This window comes from Gorilla gorilla, chromosome 12 (assembly GCF_029281585.2).
Source record: "Gorilla gorilla gorilla isolate KB3781 chromosome 12, NHGRI_mGorGor1-v2.1_pri, whole genome shotgun sequence".
Lineage (NCBI taxonomy): Eukaryota > Metazoa > Chordata > Mammalia > Primates > Hominidae > Gorilla > Gorilla gorilla.
The window spans coordinates 113,169,085-113,183,139 of NC_073236.2; the positions used below are offsets into that span (position 1 = coordinate 113,169,085).

Genomic DNA, 14,055 nt, shown 5'->3' on the forward strand with positions numbered 1-14,055 from the left:
TAGCTCATCTGCTGGGCCGTGTGCAAAGCCTCTATGGTTTGTTTTTTCCTAAACAGCTTCTTTGAGATAAAACTGACATAAAATAAACTACACATATTTAAAATGCAGAATTTGGTAAGTTGACAGATGTATATACATGTGAAGCCATAACAGAGAGCAAATGCATCCTTCGCCCCAAACCTTCCCTTGCTCCCCTCCTGCTCCCCGCCCCCCGCCCCCTCAACTTTTTTTTTTTTTTGAGACAGTGTCTCACTCTATCACCTAGGCTGGAGTGCAGTGGCACAATCATGGCTCACTGCTGCCTAGACTTCCTGGGCTTGGGTGATCCTCCTTTCTCAGCCTCCTGAGTAGCTGGGACAATAGGTGCGTGCCACCACACCTGGCTAATTTTTTTGATTATTTAGTAGAGATCGGGTCTCACTATGTTGCCCAGCTGGTCTTGAACTCCTGGGCTCAAGGAATCCACCCGCCTTGGCCTCCCAAAGTGCTGGGATTACAGGCGTGAGCCACTGTGCCTGGCCTGCTCACCTTTTTAATCCCTGCCTCCTCCCCTGGGCCAGGGCAACTGTTCATCTGCTTTCTGCCCCTCTAGATTAGCTTCTGTTTTCCGGAACTTTAGAGTAATGGAATCCTTCCACATGTGCCCCTGTTTGTCTGACTCCTTCTGCTTTTTGTGTGTTTCAATAGCTTCTTCCTTTTCATGGCTGTGTTGTATTCCTTGCCACACATATACCCAGCTAATGTATCCATTTCCCTGCGGATGGACACGCAGGCTGTTTCCAGTCTTGGCCTGTTACAGATAGAGTTTTGAAGCTGGTGCAGATAGGGGAGAGCACTAGCCAGGGAGCCCAGAGGCCCATTCCCTCCCTCTTTTTTGTGAGACGGAGTTTCACTCTTGTCACCCAGGCTGGAGTGCAATGGTGCATTCTTGGCTCACTACAACCCTTCCTCTTGGGTTCAGGTGATTCTCCTGCCTCAGCCGCCCAAGTAGCTGGGATTACAGGCACCCGCCACCATGCCCAGCTAACTTTTTTGTATTTTTAGTAGAGACGGGGTTTCACCATGTTGGCCAGGCTGGTCTCGAACTCCTGACCTCAGGTGATCCACCCGCCTTGGCCTCCCAGAGTGCTAGGATTATAGGCGTGAGCCACCGTGCCTGTCCTCCCTCCCCTCTTTGTCTTACTGTTCTCTTCTGAACATGAAGCATTGGACTCACAGTTCCTAGGGGCCCTTGACTTTAACAGTTGGCTTCCTTCGTTTTTCTCTGTTATTGCTGTGCTCCTGTGACAGTGAGGGCCAATGGCAGAGGCTGGACCTGCTCAGGACCTGGGGGTGCTGGGCTCTGCACTGCCCAAGCCTCATTCTGGAATTCAAGTGGTAAGTTTGTAGACCCTCAGCTCCGGTGAGCTTAGGCTACAGAATTTGGAGCTAGAAAGGACCTGAAGCATTGTCTGTATGGTCGCGTGACTGGGTGCATGGGTCCCCTGAAATGTGTGTTGAGGATCTGCTGGAGCCAGCCCATTGTGGCAGCAGAGCGCTGACGCTTGAATCCCATCCACCCTGGGGGGCTAGGGAAGGGTGGGGTGGGGCTGGGTTTGTCCCACCCCTACTGTCTCCACTGCCCCCTTCCCCCGCCACGGCCGACTGGCCTCCCTCCCTGCCTCCCAGCAACCTCAGCAGTGCCCTACTTAGACCCCGGAGTGGGGTCTGCCCATCTGTTCACCATGATAAGGCTGGAGGGGGCGGTGGCAGTGGGTTCCTATTGTGTCTGTGGCACCAGATTTGGAGATTAACTCCAAATCACTTCGGTCTCAGGAACAATGAAGTGGCTCCCTCACAGCCTGATGTCACCCCACCAACCTGCTGCTCCCTCTGGGAAGGGAGGATCAGGAAGGGATGGGCTCTGGCTTACTCTGCCTTCCAGAAGCTGCTGAAGCAGCATCTGGGATCCCCATTTGCTCAGGTGCAGGGATGAGGTTGGGGGGCACACCTGGGAAGGCAAAGAAAACAATGTGGCCCCAAGGGCCAGAGATTGTGGTGGCTGGATGGATGTGGAAGGTGGAGCCATGTGGCCTTGGGTTCGAAACCTGGTTCTGCCACTTGGGTGACCTTGGATAAGTAAGGTGACCTCCCTGAGCCCCAGTCTCCTCACCTCTGGATGGGGATAATTGTACCTCCCTCTGCAGGGGTGTTGGGAGAATTGAGTAGCACTCCTAGCCCAGCTCCTCGCACATGCTTCATATCTATTGTTTCCTCCACACACCTCAGCCCCAACTGATCTAAGAGCCCTGGCCATCAAGTTTCCTGTGGCACATTTCAGCCCTTGGAGGCTGTCCTGAGTGATAAGGGACAGCCCTCTTGCTCCCTCTCTTCAAGGACAGGACAGGTGCCTGAGAGAGGAAGGGGCTCAAGTCTGAGCTGGGAACGGGCTGGGAAGGGCCATGCCCAGGTCAGGAGCTAGGGATGGGGTTTGGGCTGGGCAGAGCTTGGCTAAATGAAGAAGCCCAGATAAAGTGGTGGTGGCTGGGGGAGAAAGGGTGAAAGCTTAGTCAGGGAAGGAAGTGCCTTTTTTATTTTTATTTTTATTTTTTTGAGACAGAGTCTCGCAGTGGCGCAATCTTGGCTTATTGCAACCTCCGCCTCCTGGGTTCAAGCGATTCTCCTGTCTCAGCCTCCTGAGTAGCTGGGATTACAGGCGCACACCACCACTCCCTGCTAATTTTTGTATTTTTAGTAGAGACAGGGTTTCACCATGTTGGTCAGGTTGGTTTCGAACTCCTGACCTCGTGATCTGCCACCTTGTCCACCCAAAGTGCTGGGATTAGAGGCATGAGCCACCGCGCCCAGCCAGGAAGCACCTTCTATCTTTAGCAAGTTCAAATCTCCAGGTCACTGACATCTAGGGACTAGGAAGCTGTGCTGATGTGACTGGAGCCCAGCCACCTGCTGGCTTTGATTAAACAGATAATTTTCAAGAACAGATAAAAGGAGTGATGAGTAGCCAGAGCCAGCAACAGTTCACCAAGAACACGCCGGAATAAATGTCACCCTGAATTAAGGGTCCCTTATCTGATTCTGTCCTCTGATATTTTCATCAAAGGCTTGAGTAATGGCACAGAAGGCTATATTACCAAATTAGTGGGTGATGTGGGGCCAGGAGAGAGCAGGAAGAGATTTAATGTGGAACCAGGCTTCAACACCTGAAGCCTCATCAAAGGCCTGGAACTACTCAGTGGCACTAAAGTGCAGTCTGGCGCTGATATTAAAAAGGGTAACTGCTCAGCTTCGGCACAGGAGAGGCCTGGCTCAAAAGGTAACAGGCTGGGCATGGTGTCTCACACCTGCAATCCCAGCACTTTGGGAGGTGGAGGCGGGTGGATCACCTGAAGTCAGGAGTTCAAGACCAGCCTGGCCTACATGGCGAAACCCCGTCTCTACTAAAAATACAAAAATTAGCCAGGTGTGGTGGCAGGTGCTTGTGATCCCACCTACTCAGGGGGCTGAGGCAAGAGAATTGCTTGAACCCGGGAGGCGGAGGTTGCAGTGAGCTGAGATCATGCCACTGCACTCCAGCCTGGGCCACAGAGTGAGACTCCATCTCAAAAAAAAAAAAAAAGAAGTTAACAGACACTGATTTTTTCTCTTGTCTTGGAATTTGCCACCAGTATGCACAGCCAAGGACAAAGAGATGCTCTCAGTTCTCCCCAGCCTGGATAACTAAAAGAAAAGAAGGAGGATCCCTCTAGTTGTGGGTTGTCAGCCTCAGAGAGGAAACCTGGCAGAGTTGGAGCTGCAGGCTCCTAGGTATCACTTGTAGAAACTGCAGGAAGGGGAGATGGCATCTTTTTCCCACGTTGGATGTCTACTTTGAAATGAGCTCACTGCTCTGCTCCCAGTGCCTGTTTGAACAAGGGCAAAGAGCATGGGGAAAGGTGGCAAGGGTCTCTGGGGGCCGTCTCACTCCCATTGTCCAGCATGTATTCCATAGTCAGTAGTGGCCTGGTCACATGTTTCCTCTTCCAGGAAACAACTGTGGGAGAGTGTTGATTTGGGGAGTCATCCCGGTCAAAGGCATGACCTTTTCCCCAGGAACCTTGGTCTCCTCCAGCCAAAGGGCAGAGGTCATTGGCTGAACATTTTGCTGCCGTTGGTCGTGAGTCTAGGCTCTGGGCAGGGTTTGCTCAGGACATGTGGTGAAGTGGGTGAAGTGTTCCTAACTCCTGTCTCCTTTGGATGATGGGTTCTGTGAACCATGTCCACCTGGGGGCTCCTCCACCCATGGGAACCTGCCCAGTGAGCTGGGAGGCTGGTGAACAGCGGGACACTGCTGGCCCAGAGCTATTGTGACTGGGCTGCAGCCCTGGCCCAGCACATCCATCACCATGGAAATGCCTGTGGCTCTGCCCAGTGCTTCACATGCAGGGTGAATGTGGAACAGTCCCTGCTTGCAGGACCTTGGGTCTTTCTAAACCGTAGTTTTGTAATCTGTAAAACAGGGGTGTTAATCCTCACTTAAACCACAGTTCTTTTTGTTTTGTTTTGTTTTTTTGTTTTTGAGACAGAGTTTCGCTGTTGTCACCCAGACTAGAGTGCAATGGAGCTATCTCGGCTCACTGCAACCTCCGCCTCCTGGGTTCAAGCAATTCTCCTGCCTCAGCCTCCCAAGTAGCTGGGATTACAGGTGTCTGCCACCACGCCTGGCTAATTTTTGTATTTTTAGTAGAGATGGGGTTTCGCCATGTTGGCCAGGCTGGTCTTGAACTCCTGACCTCAGGTGATCTGCCTACCTTGGCCTCTCAAAGTGCTGGGATTACAGGTGTGAGCCACCGCCCCCAGCCCCACAGTGCTGTTCTGATGATCAAATGAGAGAGTGATGTGAGAGCTCTGTAACTGCAAAATGCTGTTCATGTGGATTCTTGAGGGGGTGCTGTTCACTGGCCAAAGAGGGTCACGGAGGTCAATTCCATCACAGTCCTTGCCCTAAGGGGCTGGCACCACCCACGAGGCCCTCCCCTGCGGCTGGGAGACTGAGAGGCAGGAGTGTGAGTCTCTGTGTTTGTCCAGATGTGGATGTGGTAAATTTCCAGCATCAGAGTGACTCAACCTCAGAGATTAGCAGTTTTCATCTGAAATCAGAGTCAGAGAAGGCTGGGCCCTTACTGGTGTGTGTGTGTGTGTGTGTGTGTGTGTGTGTTGGAAAGTTGGGCTATGTGGATACTAATTTTGGCTACACCATTATCTCGCTTCATGACCTTGAATATGTCACTTCCACTCCGAACCAAAATCCCTTCCTCTGAAACAGAGGAGCTGGAACAATTATCTGAGTGAGTGTGTGTGTGTGTGTGTGTGTGTGTGTGTGTGTGTGTGTGTGTATCTTTGCAACCTTTGAGAAAAAGTAATGGCTGCCGGGCTCGGTGGCTCACGCCTGTAATCCTAGCACTTTAGGAGGCTGAGGCGGGCAGATTACTTGAGGTCAGGAGTTCAAGACCAGCCTGGCCAACATGGTAAAACCCTGTCTCTACTAAAAATACAAATATTAGCCGGGTGTGGTGGTGGGCGCCTGTAATCCCAGCTACTTGGGAGGCTGAGACAGGAGAATTGCTTGAACCTGGGAGGTGGAGGTTGCAGTGAGCCAAGATCATGCCCCTGCACTCCAGCCTGGGCAACACAGCAAGACTCCATCTCAATAATAATAATAATAATAATAATAATAATAATAATAATAATAATAAAAAGATGCTGTTGTTCCAGCATCAAGGCTCCTTCCTCACTGGGCAAGAGGAAGGTACTGAGTCCATGACAGATTGAACTTTTCAGGGGTTACCTGAGAAACAGAGTCATTCAAACTTCTTACCTGAATCCAGCTTTGGGATTGAGAGGGGGCCACAGCTTTGTGCTGCTCAATGGAGATGGTGATGTGAGCTGCAAGGGAGGGAGCTTGGCTTGGTCACTGTCGGCAGTGCCTCTTTCTTCTGCCAACATGTCTGTCCTAAACACATCCTTCCCTGGCCCTGGACAACCTTCTCTTGCCTCTAGCTTCCTGAGATAAGTTATGGGAAGGCTACTGGGCTTGGGGGTAGGGGGAAATGCTGAGCCTGCAGAAAGAGCTAAATGTGGGAATGTGAGGGCCTGAGGTAAAATAGGATTTCTTTTCTTTCTTTCTTTCTTTCTTTCTTTCTTTCTTTCTTTCTTTCTTTCTTTCTTTCTTTCTTTCTTTCTTTCTTTTTTTTTTTTTTCGAGACAGAGTCTCACTCTGTCGCCCAGGCTGGAGTGCAGTGGCGTGATTTCGGCTCACTGCAACCTTCGCCTCCCAGGTTCAAGTGATTCTCCTGCCTCAGCCTCCTGAGTAACTGGGATTACAGGTGCATGCCACCACACCCAGCTAATTTTTGTATTTTTGGTAGAGACAGGGTTTCTCCATGTTGGCCAGGCTGGTCTCGAACTCCTGACCTCAGGTGATCTGCCCACCTCTACCTCCCAAAGTGCTGGGATTGTAGGGGTGAGCCATCGTACCCGGCCAGAATAGGATTTCTTAGCTCCAATGGAATCTGCCATCTTTGAAGGATGACATCTTTAGATTACAGCCTCCTCTCTCACCGAGGTTCTGAATAAGAAATGACCACATCATAAATAGCTCTGAACTTCTGCCAAACCTTTGCTGAAGATGTGGATCATCATGGGACAGTACACAGCAGGTGGGTAAGAGCATATGCCTCGCAGCCATTGGCCTGTGTTCAAATCCCCGCTTTGCCATCAATTCACTGCCTGATATTGAGCAAGCGGGCTGCTTTGAGCCTTGGTTGAATCTGGCACGTAATTGAGAATAACATATGTATTTTATATTGTTGTGGTCTTCACTTATAGAAGGACTTGCAAGCTAAACTTCTTTTATAATTTAGTGTGGGGTGAGGAGGAAGGATCAGCCTTCTCTCTTCATCAGTGAGATTTCGATAGATCAGCATTTCCCAAAGCATGTGCTGTGACATACAGGGCTTGGAGAGATGTCGTGCAAACAGAGGCTCTGGTATTTGGAATGAGTTTGGGCAGTGCTGGATTAAGCAGGGGTAAACAGCATCTTTGCTGCAAGACTTTTCATAACCTTTATTAAGCTAAGATGCGTTGCGAAGCTCCATGAGTCGGTGATATTGACAGCATTTTCCCAAATTCATTTGACCAACGAACCATTTTTTCCACGAGGCATACCATGGGACACATTTTGAAAAGAATTGTCGTTACATCCCTCTTTCTCTCTTGGCCCCCGGAAACTTCTATTTCCATCTGATGCTCACCCCGAGTAACCAAATCAGCGGGGATCTGGGTATATTTATACCCCACCTCCACTCTGCTGTGCTGGTTTTCTATTTTTGTTTTGCTGTACATATATCTTTTAGTGCAGGATGCCTCAGATGCTGTGTGGAAATGAGGGGGGTGGGGATGGCATCATCTGGAGAGAAGGAGCCCACGCTAGAACCTCAGGCAATTCTGAGATCTTAGGAGATGTGAGCAGGGACATGGGTGCAGTTCACCACTGCTCTGCCCAGCTGTCACAATGCTGATCACCTCTAGGGAGATGGGGATAAATGCAGCCCCTTAGGGGACTCCTCCCAGGTCTGTTTGTAAAGTCTGTCCCAGGCGATAAAGAAAGGAGGGCAAGTGTCATCACATTTATGTCCTGCAAGCACTGCTTAAGAAAATAAGAGTCACCTTGAACTGGTCATTGCCGACCTCAAAAACAAGCTAATTTCTGCTATTGTTGCATTTAGCTGTTTTAAGAAAGACAGAGGCAGGTGGGCCAGGGCAGTAAGCCTCAGATTTTGATGTGGTGGCCTTAGGAGTGGGTGAGTCAATGGCAACTAAGCCCCCTGAGGGCTGCAGGCCAACAAGGAGCTGCCAGGAGTGCTGTCACAGGAGGGCTGGCTGTGTCCTGCCTCTGGGGGCAGGGAGTGCAGGTGCCATCATTTCTTCCTTTGAACTCTGAACCCCCCATCAAAGCTTCCCTCTCTGTATCTTTCAGTTGATCTATGCGGGTAACCAGGGGCGGTGTGGGCATTGGGAGAAAGGGTCCCTACTCCCACTGTCTTTATTTCTCCAGTATATTTCAATCTGCAGGTATTAAACCATTAGCAGGTAGAGACATCAATTTAGTGGATCGTGACCAGCATTTTATAACATGTAATAGAACAGAACGTATTAGAATCATTGGCTGTAGCAGGGTTGCTAAGAATTATTTTGTGAAAGGTAGGCAGATAGATAGGCATGGAGCTAGATAGGTACAGAGCTGTGTGCTATTACTGTGGATTGTACTCTATGAAGTTCGGGGGTCGCTGTAGCTGACCTGGGGAGCTGTCACCAGATGGATAAGGTGGGTCTGCTCTCAGGGTCTGTCCTAGGTTCTGAGGCCCAGTCCCAAGCCTGAGGTGTCCCTCTAGACCCAGAGAAAAATCTACCCCAAAGAAAGGTGCTTGTGATGCACTCTCCTTCAAAGACATGTGTTTTAGTCAATCAGGCCACTCAGCCAGGGGGCCCCTACTGCAGGAGAAGAAATCCATTCTCCTGGCTGACTGGGAGGTACCACTGTCAGCTGGGGTGTGTCCAGGCGGACTCCGCAGGCTGTGTGAGGATGGGGAGCACTGGAATAGCAATCCCCAGTTCTAGTTCCTAGCCTAGGTCTGCCACTCACTGCTGTGTGACTCAGGCAGGCGATTTGCTCTCTGTGGGCCTCAGTTACTCATGTACGGGGGGACAATAGGACCAGGTGGTTTCTAAGGTGTTTCTTTCTTAGTCTGTTCCAAGGGGACTTAAGAAAATCTGGATCTTCTGGGAAATCCCAAAAGAGAAGCCAGTGTCGCCCACAGGCCAGCGAGCCCATGGCGAGTCAGCTAGGTATGTTATTTTATTTTATTATTATTGTTTTTTTTAGACAGGGTCTCACTCTGTCGCTCAGGCTGGAGAGCAGTGGCGCGATCTCAGCTCACTGCAACCTCCGCCTCCTGGGTTCAAGCGATTCTTGTGCATCAGCCTCCTGAATAGCCGAGTAGCTGGGACTACAGACACGCGCCACCACGCTCAGCTAATTTTTGTATTTTTAGTAGAGACGGGGTTTTACCATGTTGGCCAGGCTGGTCTTGAACTTCTGACCTCAGGTGATCTGCCCGCCTAGTGCTGTGATTATAGGTGTGAGCCACGGCACCCAGCAGCTAGGTATGTTTGTAGACCCCGGCAGGGGAGGGGGTGGGAGATGGCCCCTCCCTGGCAGCAGCAAGGGCATACGATGACAGAGGCAGCTGGAGCCTGAGCCTGGTCTCCGTGGATAGCATTTATTGGGCGCCATTCTCAGTGTGAAGACAGATAGGCAGGAAGAGCTGAGGGAGGCTGTGGCAGCCACGACCTTTGGAGTCCGGGGGCTGCCCGGGGTGGGGGTGTGGTCATGAGGGCATGGTCACCCACACATATTGCATATTCTGTGGCAGTGTGCCCAGGCATAAGGCATTGGGGAAGCAGAGAGGCTGCCTGCAGTGAAAGGGAGTGAGGGGGAAGCAACACTGGCCTTCCAGGTCCCTAGGAAAGACCCAGCAGAGACTGAATGGTCTGCCATGCTGTGCCCCACGGCCATTCCGCACCCTTCCCCACCTTCTCTCCGCAGCTTTGGTTGTGGCTCCCTCGGGACTGACAGGACAGGACCCTTCGAGGGCAGGGTCACACACAGGACAGAGGCAGCCAGCACTGCCCCCCCACCCCCAACATAAACACAGAGGGCACCTTCAGGTCCCACGTGCAGCCAGTTCCTCCACACTGAGACGGGACTCACAAGCAGGGTAGACTTCTTCCCCCCAGGGGTCCCCAGAGACTAGAGGACACAGCTGGGGTGGGGCCTGAGGCTGGCCACCGTATGGGTGCTGCCCTCCAACTTCCCTGAATGCCAGGGCTGGCCTTGGTCGGCAGTGTTAAGGAGCTGGCAGGGGAATAGCATGGGAAGGCAGTGTTGCGGGAGGAGAGGCCCCTCACCCACCCCTTGATGTTGTCCCAGTCACTATACCGGCTCCAGCTGTGGGGCCCCAAAAGTGAGCCTCAAGCATCACCTTCGTCAGCTGCGTTCCATCTGGGCTTCTGGGTTGCAGGTGTGGTGGGCAGAGGGCATCTCTGGTCCAAACTCCCCCACCTGGGAAGGGTGTTTCTTGCTGCAGCCTCAGCTTATCACTAAGCTTGGGACACAGGCACCAACAATGACAATGGTGCCAGGTGTGATGTCCCATAGGATATGCCTGCCAGCTTTCTTGGCCACTCTGCCCAATTCCCAAATTCCTAGAGCCCCAGATCCTGACCTTTCTGCCATGAGACCCAGCCCTGCTTACCTCGATCCCAAGAACTGCACTGTTTGTAAGCATGCACCCCAGTGACAAAGGCCCCTGTGCAGCCTCAGGGGCCCATTCAGAGCTGCTGCCTCCTGGCCAAGAAGAGAAGAGGCTGAGCCTCAGCAGTGCCCTCTGACCCGGGACTTCTGATTCTGGTTTAAAACCCAGGTAGCCACACAATGCCAGGATGTACACTGCAGGAGCTTTGCTTTTAAGAGCAGGCCAAGCTGGAAGGAAAGAACACTTTGGCTAGGAACAAGTAGGCTGGGCTCTTGTCTCCCTTTGCCATTTTTTTTTTTTTTTTTTTTTTTTTGAGACAGGGTCTTGCTCTGTCACCCAGGCTGGAGTACAGTGGTGCAATCAGGGCTCACTACAGCCTCGACCTCCCAGGCTCAAACAATCCTCCCACCTCAGCCTCCCAAGTCACTGGGACTCCCAGGCACGTGCCACCACACCTGGTTAATTTTTTATTTTTTGTAGAGATGGGATCTCACTATGTCGCCTAGGCTGGTCTCGAATTCCTGGGCTCAAGCAATCCTCCAACCTCAGCCTCCAAAAGTGTTGGGAATACAGGTGTGAGACACTGCACCCAGCCCCCACCCCTTTGCCTTTTGCTCTCTGGTCACTTCACCTGTCCAGGCCTCAGTATTCTCATCTGTAAAATGGGAGTGAGAACTCCTGCCCTGATGACCTAAGTAGGGTTTTGTGAGACTCAAAGGAATCAGTGGCCAGCATAGAGTTTTCAGAGGCTAAAAATCACTCGACAAATTTAAGAGTAGGTAATTATCAGCAATTATGATGAGTCTGAAGTCTTCTGTTCCAGATTCTAAGGGCAGCGTCTGGAAGGCTGAAGTCCTACCGGCTATGAGAATGTGGCTGGAGGCCAGTTAGCTTGAACCTCCAGTGCGACCATTCTGCAGACTGACAGGCCGCTGCCTCCTGCCTCCCAGCTCACCCCTCCTGCTGCCTGCCTGTCCCTCCTTCTTTCTGTCCTGCTTTCTGGGGACCAGCTTTAGGGACTGCTGGGTTTCCACTTTCTCCATAACTGCAAAGCCATGCAAAACAACACGAAGGGAGGTTGGGAGACACAGCTGGGGATGAGGAAGGGGAGTGGGGCTGAGTAGGGGTGACTTGGACAAAGACACCCTGGCTTTTGGAACCAAGGGAAGGTGGGAGACCTAGCAGGACAGAGGTATAAATAGAGATGCAAACGTACACGGAACATGAAGTCCCCTCCGAAGGTGGGGGTCTGGGTACCAGCAGGGTCTCTGAGGACTGGGAGCTTCTTAGATTTTCAAAGGGAAGGGAGGCTCCCAGTTTCTGCCTTTCCTCCCTGACCCCACCAAGTTTCACATTTCTCGGAATTTGCAGGGCTCCGATGGGGGCCCCAGGGGTCCTCAGAGCCCGGCCTCCTGCCGGCTGGTGCAAGCAGGCACAGTCGGAGATGGGGGTGCTGGGGGAGAGTGGTGAGGGATGTTGTGCGGGGTCCCACTGGGCAGAAGGCAGCAGGGGCAGTCTCCTGGCCTCCCAGCAGGGGTCCCCCGCCCGCGCCCCCAGGTGCTCCAGGCCCCTCGGGGCAGTCACACGGAGCTCCTGCGCTTCATGAGGCCGCGGAAGGTGGACAGGCTGTGCAGACCCGTGGACACCGAGCTGATGGCGGAGCGTGGCGCCCCGCTGCACAGGCAGCGTCGCGAGGGCGTGTCGCTGTAGCGGCCGCCCCCTCCCGGCGACGAGTGGCTCTGCTCCACGCACGTGTCGGACGTGGAGAGGTCCCGCGGGATGATCATGGGGATGGAGTACTGCAGCTTCTCGCGGCTCTTGTACCACAGGCACGAGCACATGGACTGGAAGTGCAGCACCTCCGCGTAGACGTTGCGGAAGCCGCCGCCGCCCGCTGCCGCCGTGGATGAGGCGGTGTCCGTAGTGTGCGCGCTGCCACCCCCTCCGCCGCCGCCCGCCTGCCCGTTGCGCGTGAGCAGCGCGCGGTGCTCGGCGTCGCGCTTCTCGTCCTCAGCGTTCATGGTCATGAAGCGCAGCACCACGAGGTTGAGGAAGGCGCCGATGACCGTGAGGCCCGTAAGGATGTAGACGAAGCTGAAGGCCACGTACTGCGGCTGCGTCTGCAGGGCCTGGTCCTTCTGCAGCGCCACGTAGTCGCCGAAGCCGATGGTGGTGAGCGTGATGAAGCAGTAGTAGTAGGCCTGGAAGAAGGTCCAGTGCTCGTAGTGGGAGAAGGCGGCGGCGCCGATGCATAGCGTGCTGATGCACGAGAAGAAGCCGATGAGCACCATGTTGGCCATGGACACGTCGGCGCGCCGCATGCCCAGCCCCTTCTTGGCGCGGTGCAGCAGGTACCTCACCAAGGTGTTGATGCGCTCGCCCAGGCTCTGGAACATGACGAGCGTGAGCGGGATGCCCAGCAGCGCGTAGAACATGCAGAACACCTTGCCGCCATCCGTGCTGGGCGCCGCGTGCCCGTAGCCTGGGGGAAAGTGGGAAAGAGGAGAGAAAGCACACATTTTGGGGCTGCCCTTCCAGAAACCTTCTTCTCCCTCCCCGTCGCCCCGCCACCTCCCCCACCTTGTGGGTCTGGGTCCACAGTGATGGGCGCTCCTTATCCCCACGCACTGTGCTAGGCCCTGGCTCATGCTTTCTATTGTACTCTTGTGACACCTGCAGAAGGTATGTAGGAAGGAAGAAATAAGGAGGGATGACTTCCAAGGTCACACGGCTTGGGAGCAGAACAACCGTGTTTGAACTCGAGTCCGTTTGACCTCAATGACTGGACTGTTTTGTATGCCTAGAGAAGGGGTGGCCTGGGTGCTGCTGAGAACTTGTCTAGAGGCACAGGGAGAGTGTGAGGGCACAGGTCAGCTGGGAGAGCTGGATTCTAGTTCAGTGTCCTGGGCTGCGGGCGTGGTCCTTGTCCTCTCCATGCCTCAGTTTCCTTGACTACAAGGTGAGGTGGTTGCCCTGAATGGTTTCTCACATCCTGTGACCCAGTGTACAGGAAGGGAGACTGAGGCAGGGCTGGCTTCTTGGTGGATTCCCCGCTGCCAGCCAAAGCTTATGTGGGGTTGGTTGGCAACAAGGGCCCTTCAGTCTCCCTGGGGCAGCTGGCCCACTGTGCCACAGAATAAAGGAGACTGCCTGCCCCTCCCTGCAACAGCAGGATGAATGAGTGTTCCGGGGTCCCCATCAGCCTCCAGTTGGAGGCCTTGGGGTCTTCCTCTGTACTCGACCTGATGTAGGATCTGTCCTCATGGGGAGGTGGTGTTACCCTTGGCAAAGCAGGAGCCCTCGGTGTCTTTCCAGGTGTGTTACTATCATCAGCCAGATAATCTCTCTGTACCCCGCCCCCACCCTGGCCCACCCTGAGCCAAGATCAGGGCAGAGGGAAAGGTTCCCTCTGCACCAGCCATTCAAAAGCCTAAGTTGAGAATTCTTCCGTCTAACTGGAGGGAAAATGACCCTGGATGGGAACTCATCCCTAGTGACAGGGCCCTAGTGGCTGTGTGACCTTGGGCAGATTACTCCCCCTCTCTGAACATGTTTCTTCATTTGTAAAGTGTGTTTACTGCTGCTGGCCTGCTTCTTTTATTGTTGATATATTTACTACTTTTATTAACATAATTATGATAATAAAATGACACTGGCATTTTCTTCCATTCTAAGCCTTATCAAATCTTAACCAAATGTTTCT

At 53.0% G+C, this 14,055-nt stretch overlaps 1 protein-coding gene across 1 annotated transcript in view; it reads right to left on the reverse strand.

Annotated features, from left to right (window-relative positions):
* Positions 1–9,296: 9,296 nt before the first annotated feature.
* Positions 9,297–14,055, reverse strand: part of KCNK3 (potassium two pore domain channel subfamily K member 3) — a 40,897-nt gene continuing 36,138 nt past the window's right edge. The window contains exon 2 of the mRNA XM_031008328.3: positions 9,297–12,834. Within this exon, the coding sequence (XP_030864188.3) occupies positions 11,933–12,834 (902 nt within the window). The 3' untranslated portion in view covers positions 9,297–11,932. The remainder of the gene's footprint in view (positions 12,835–14,055) is intronic.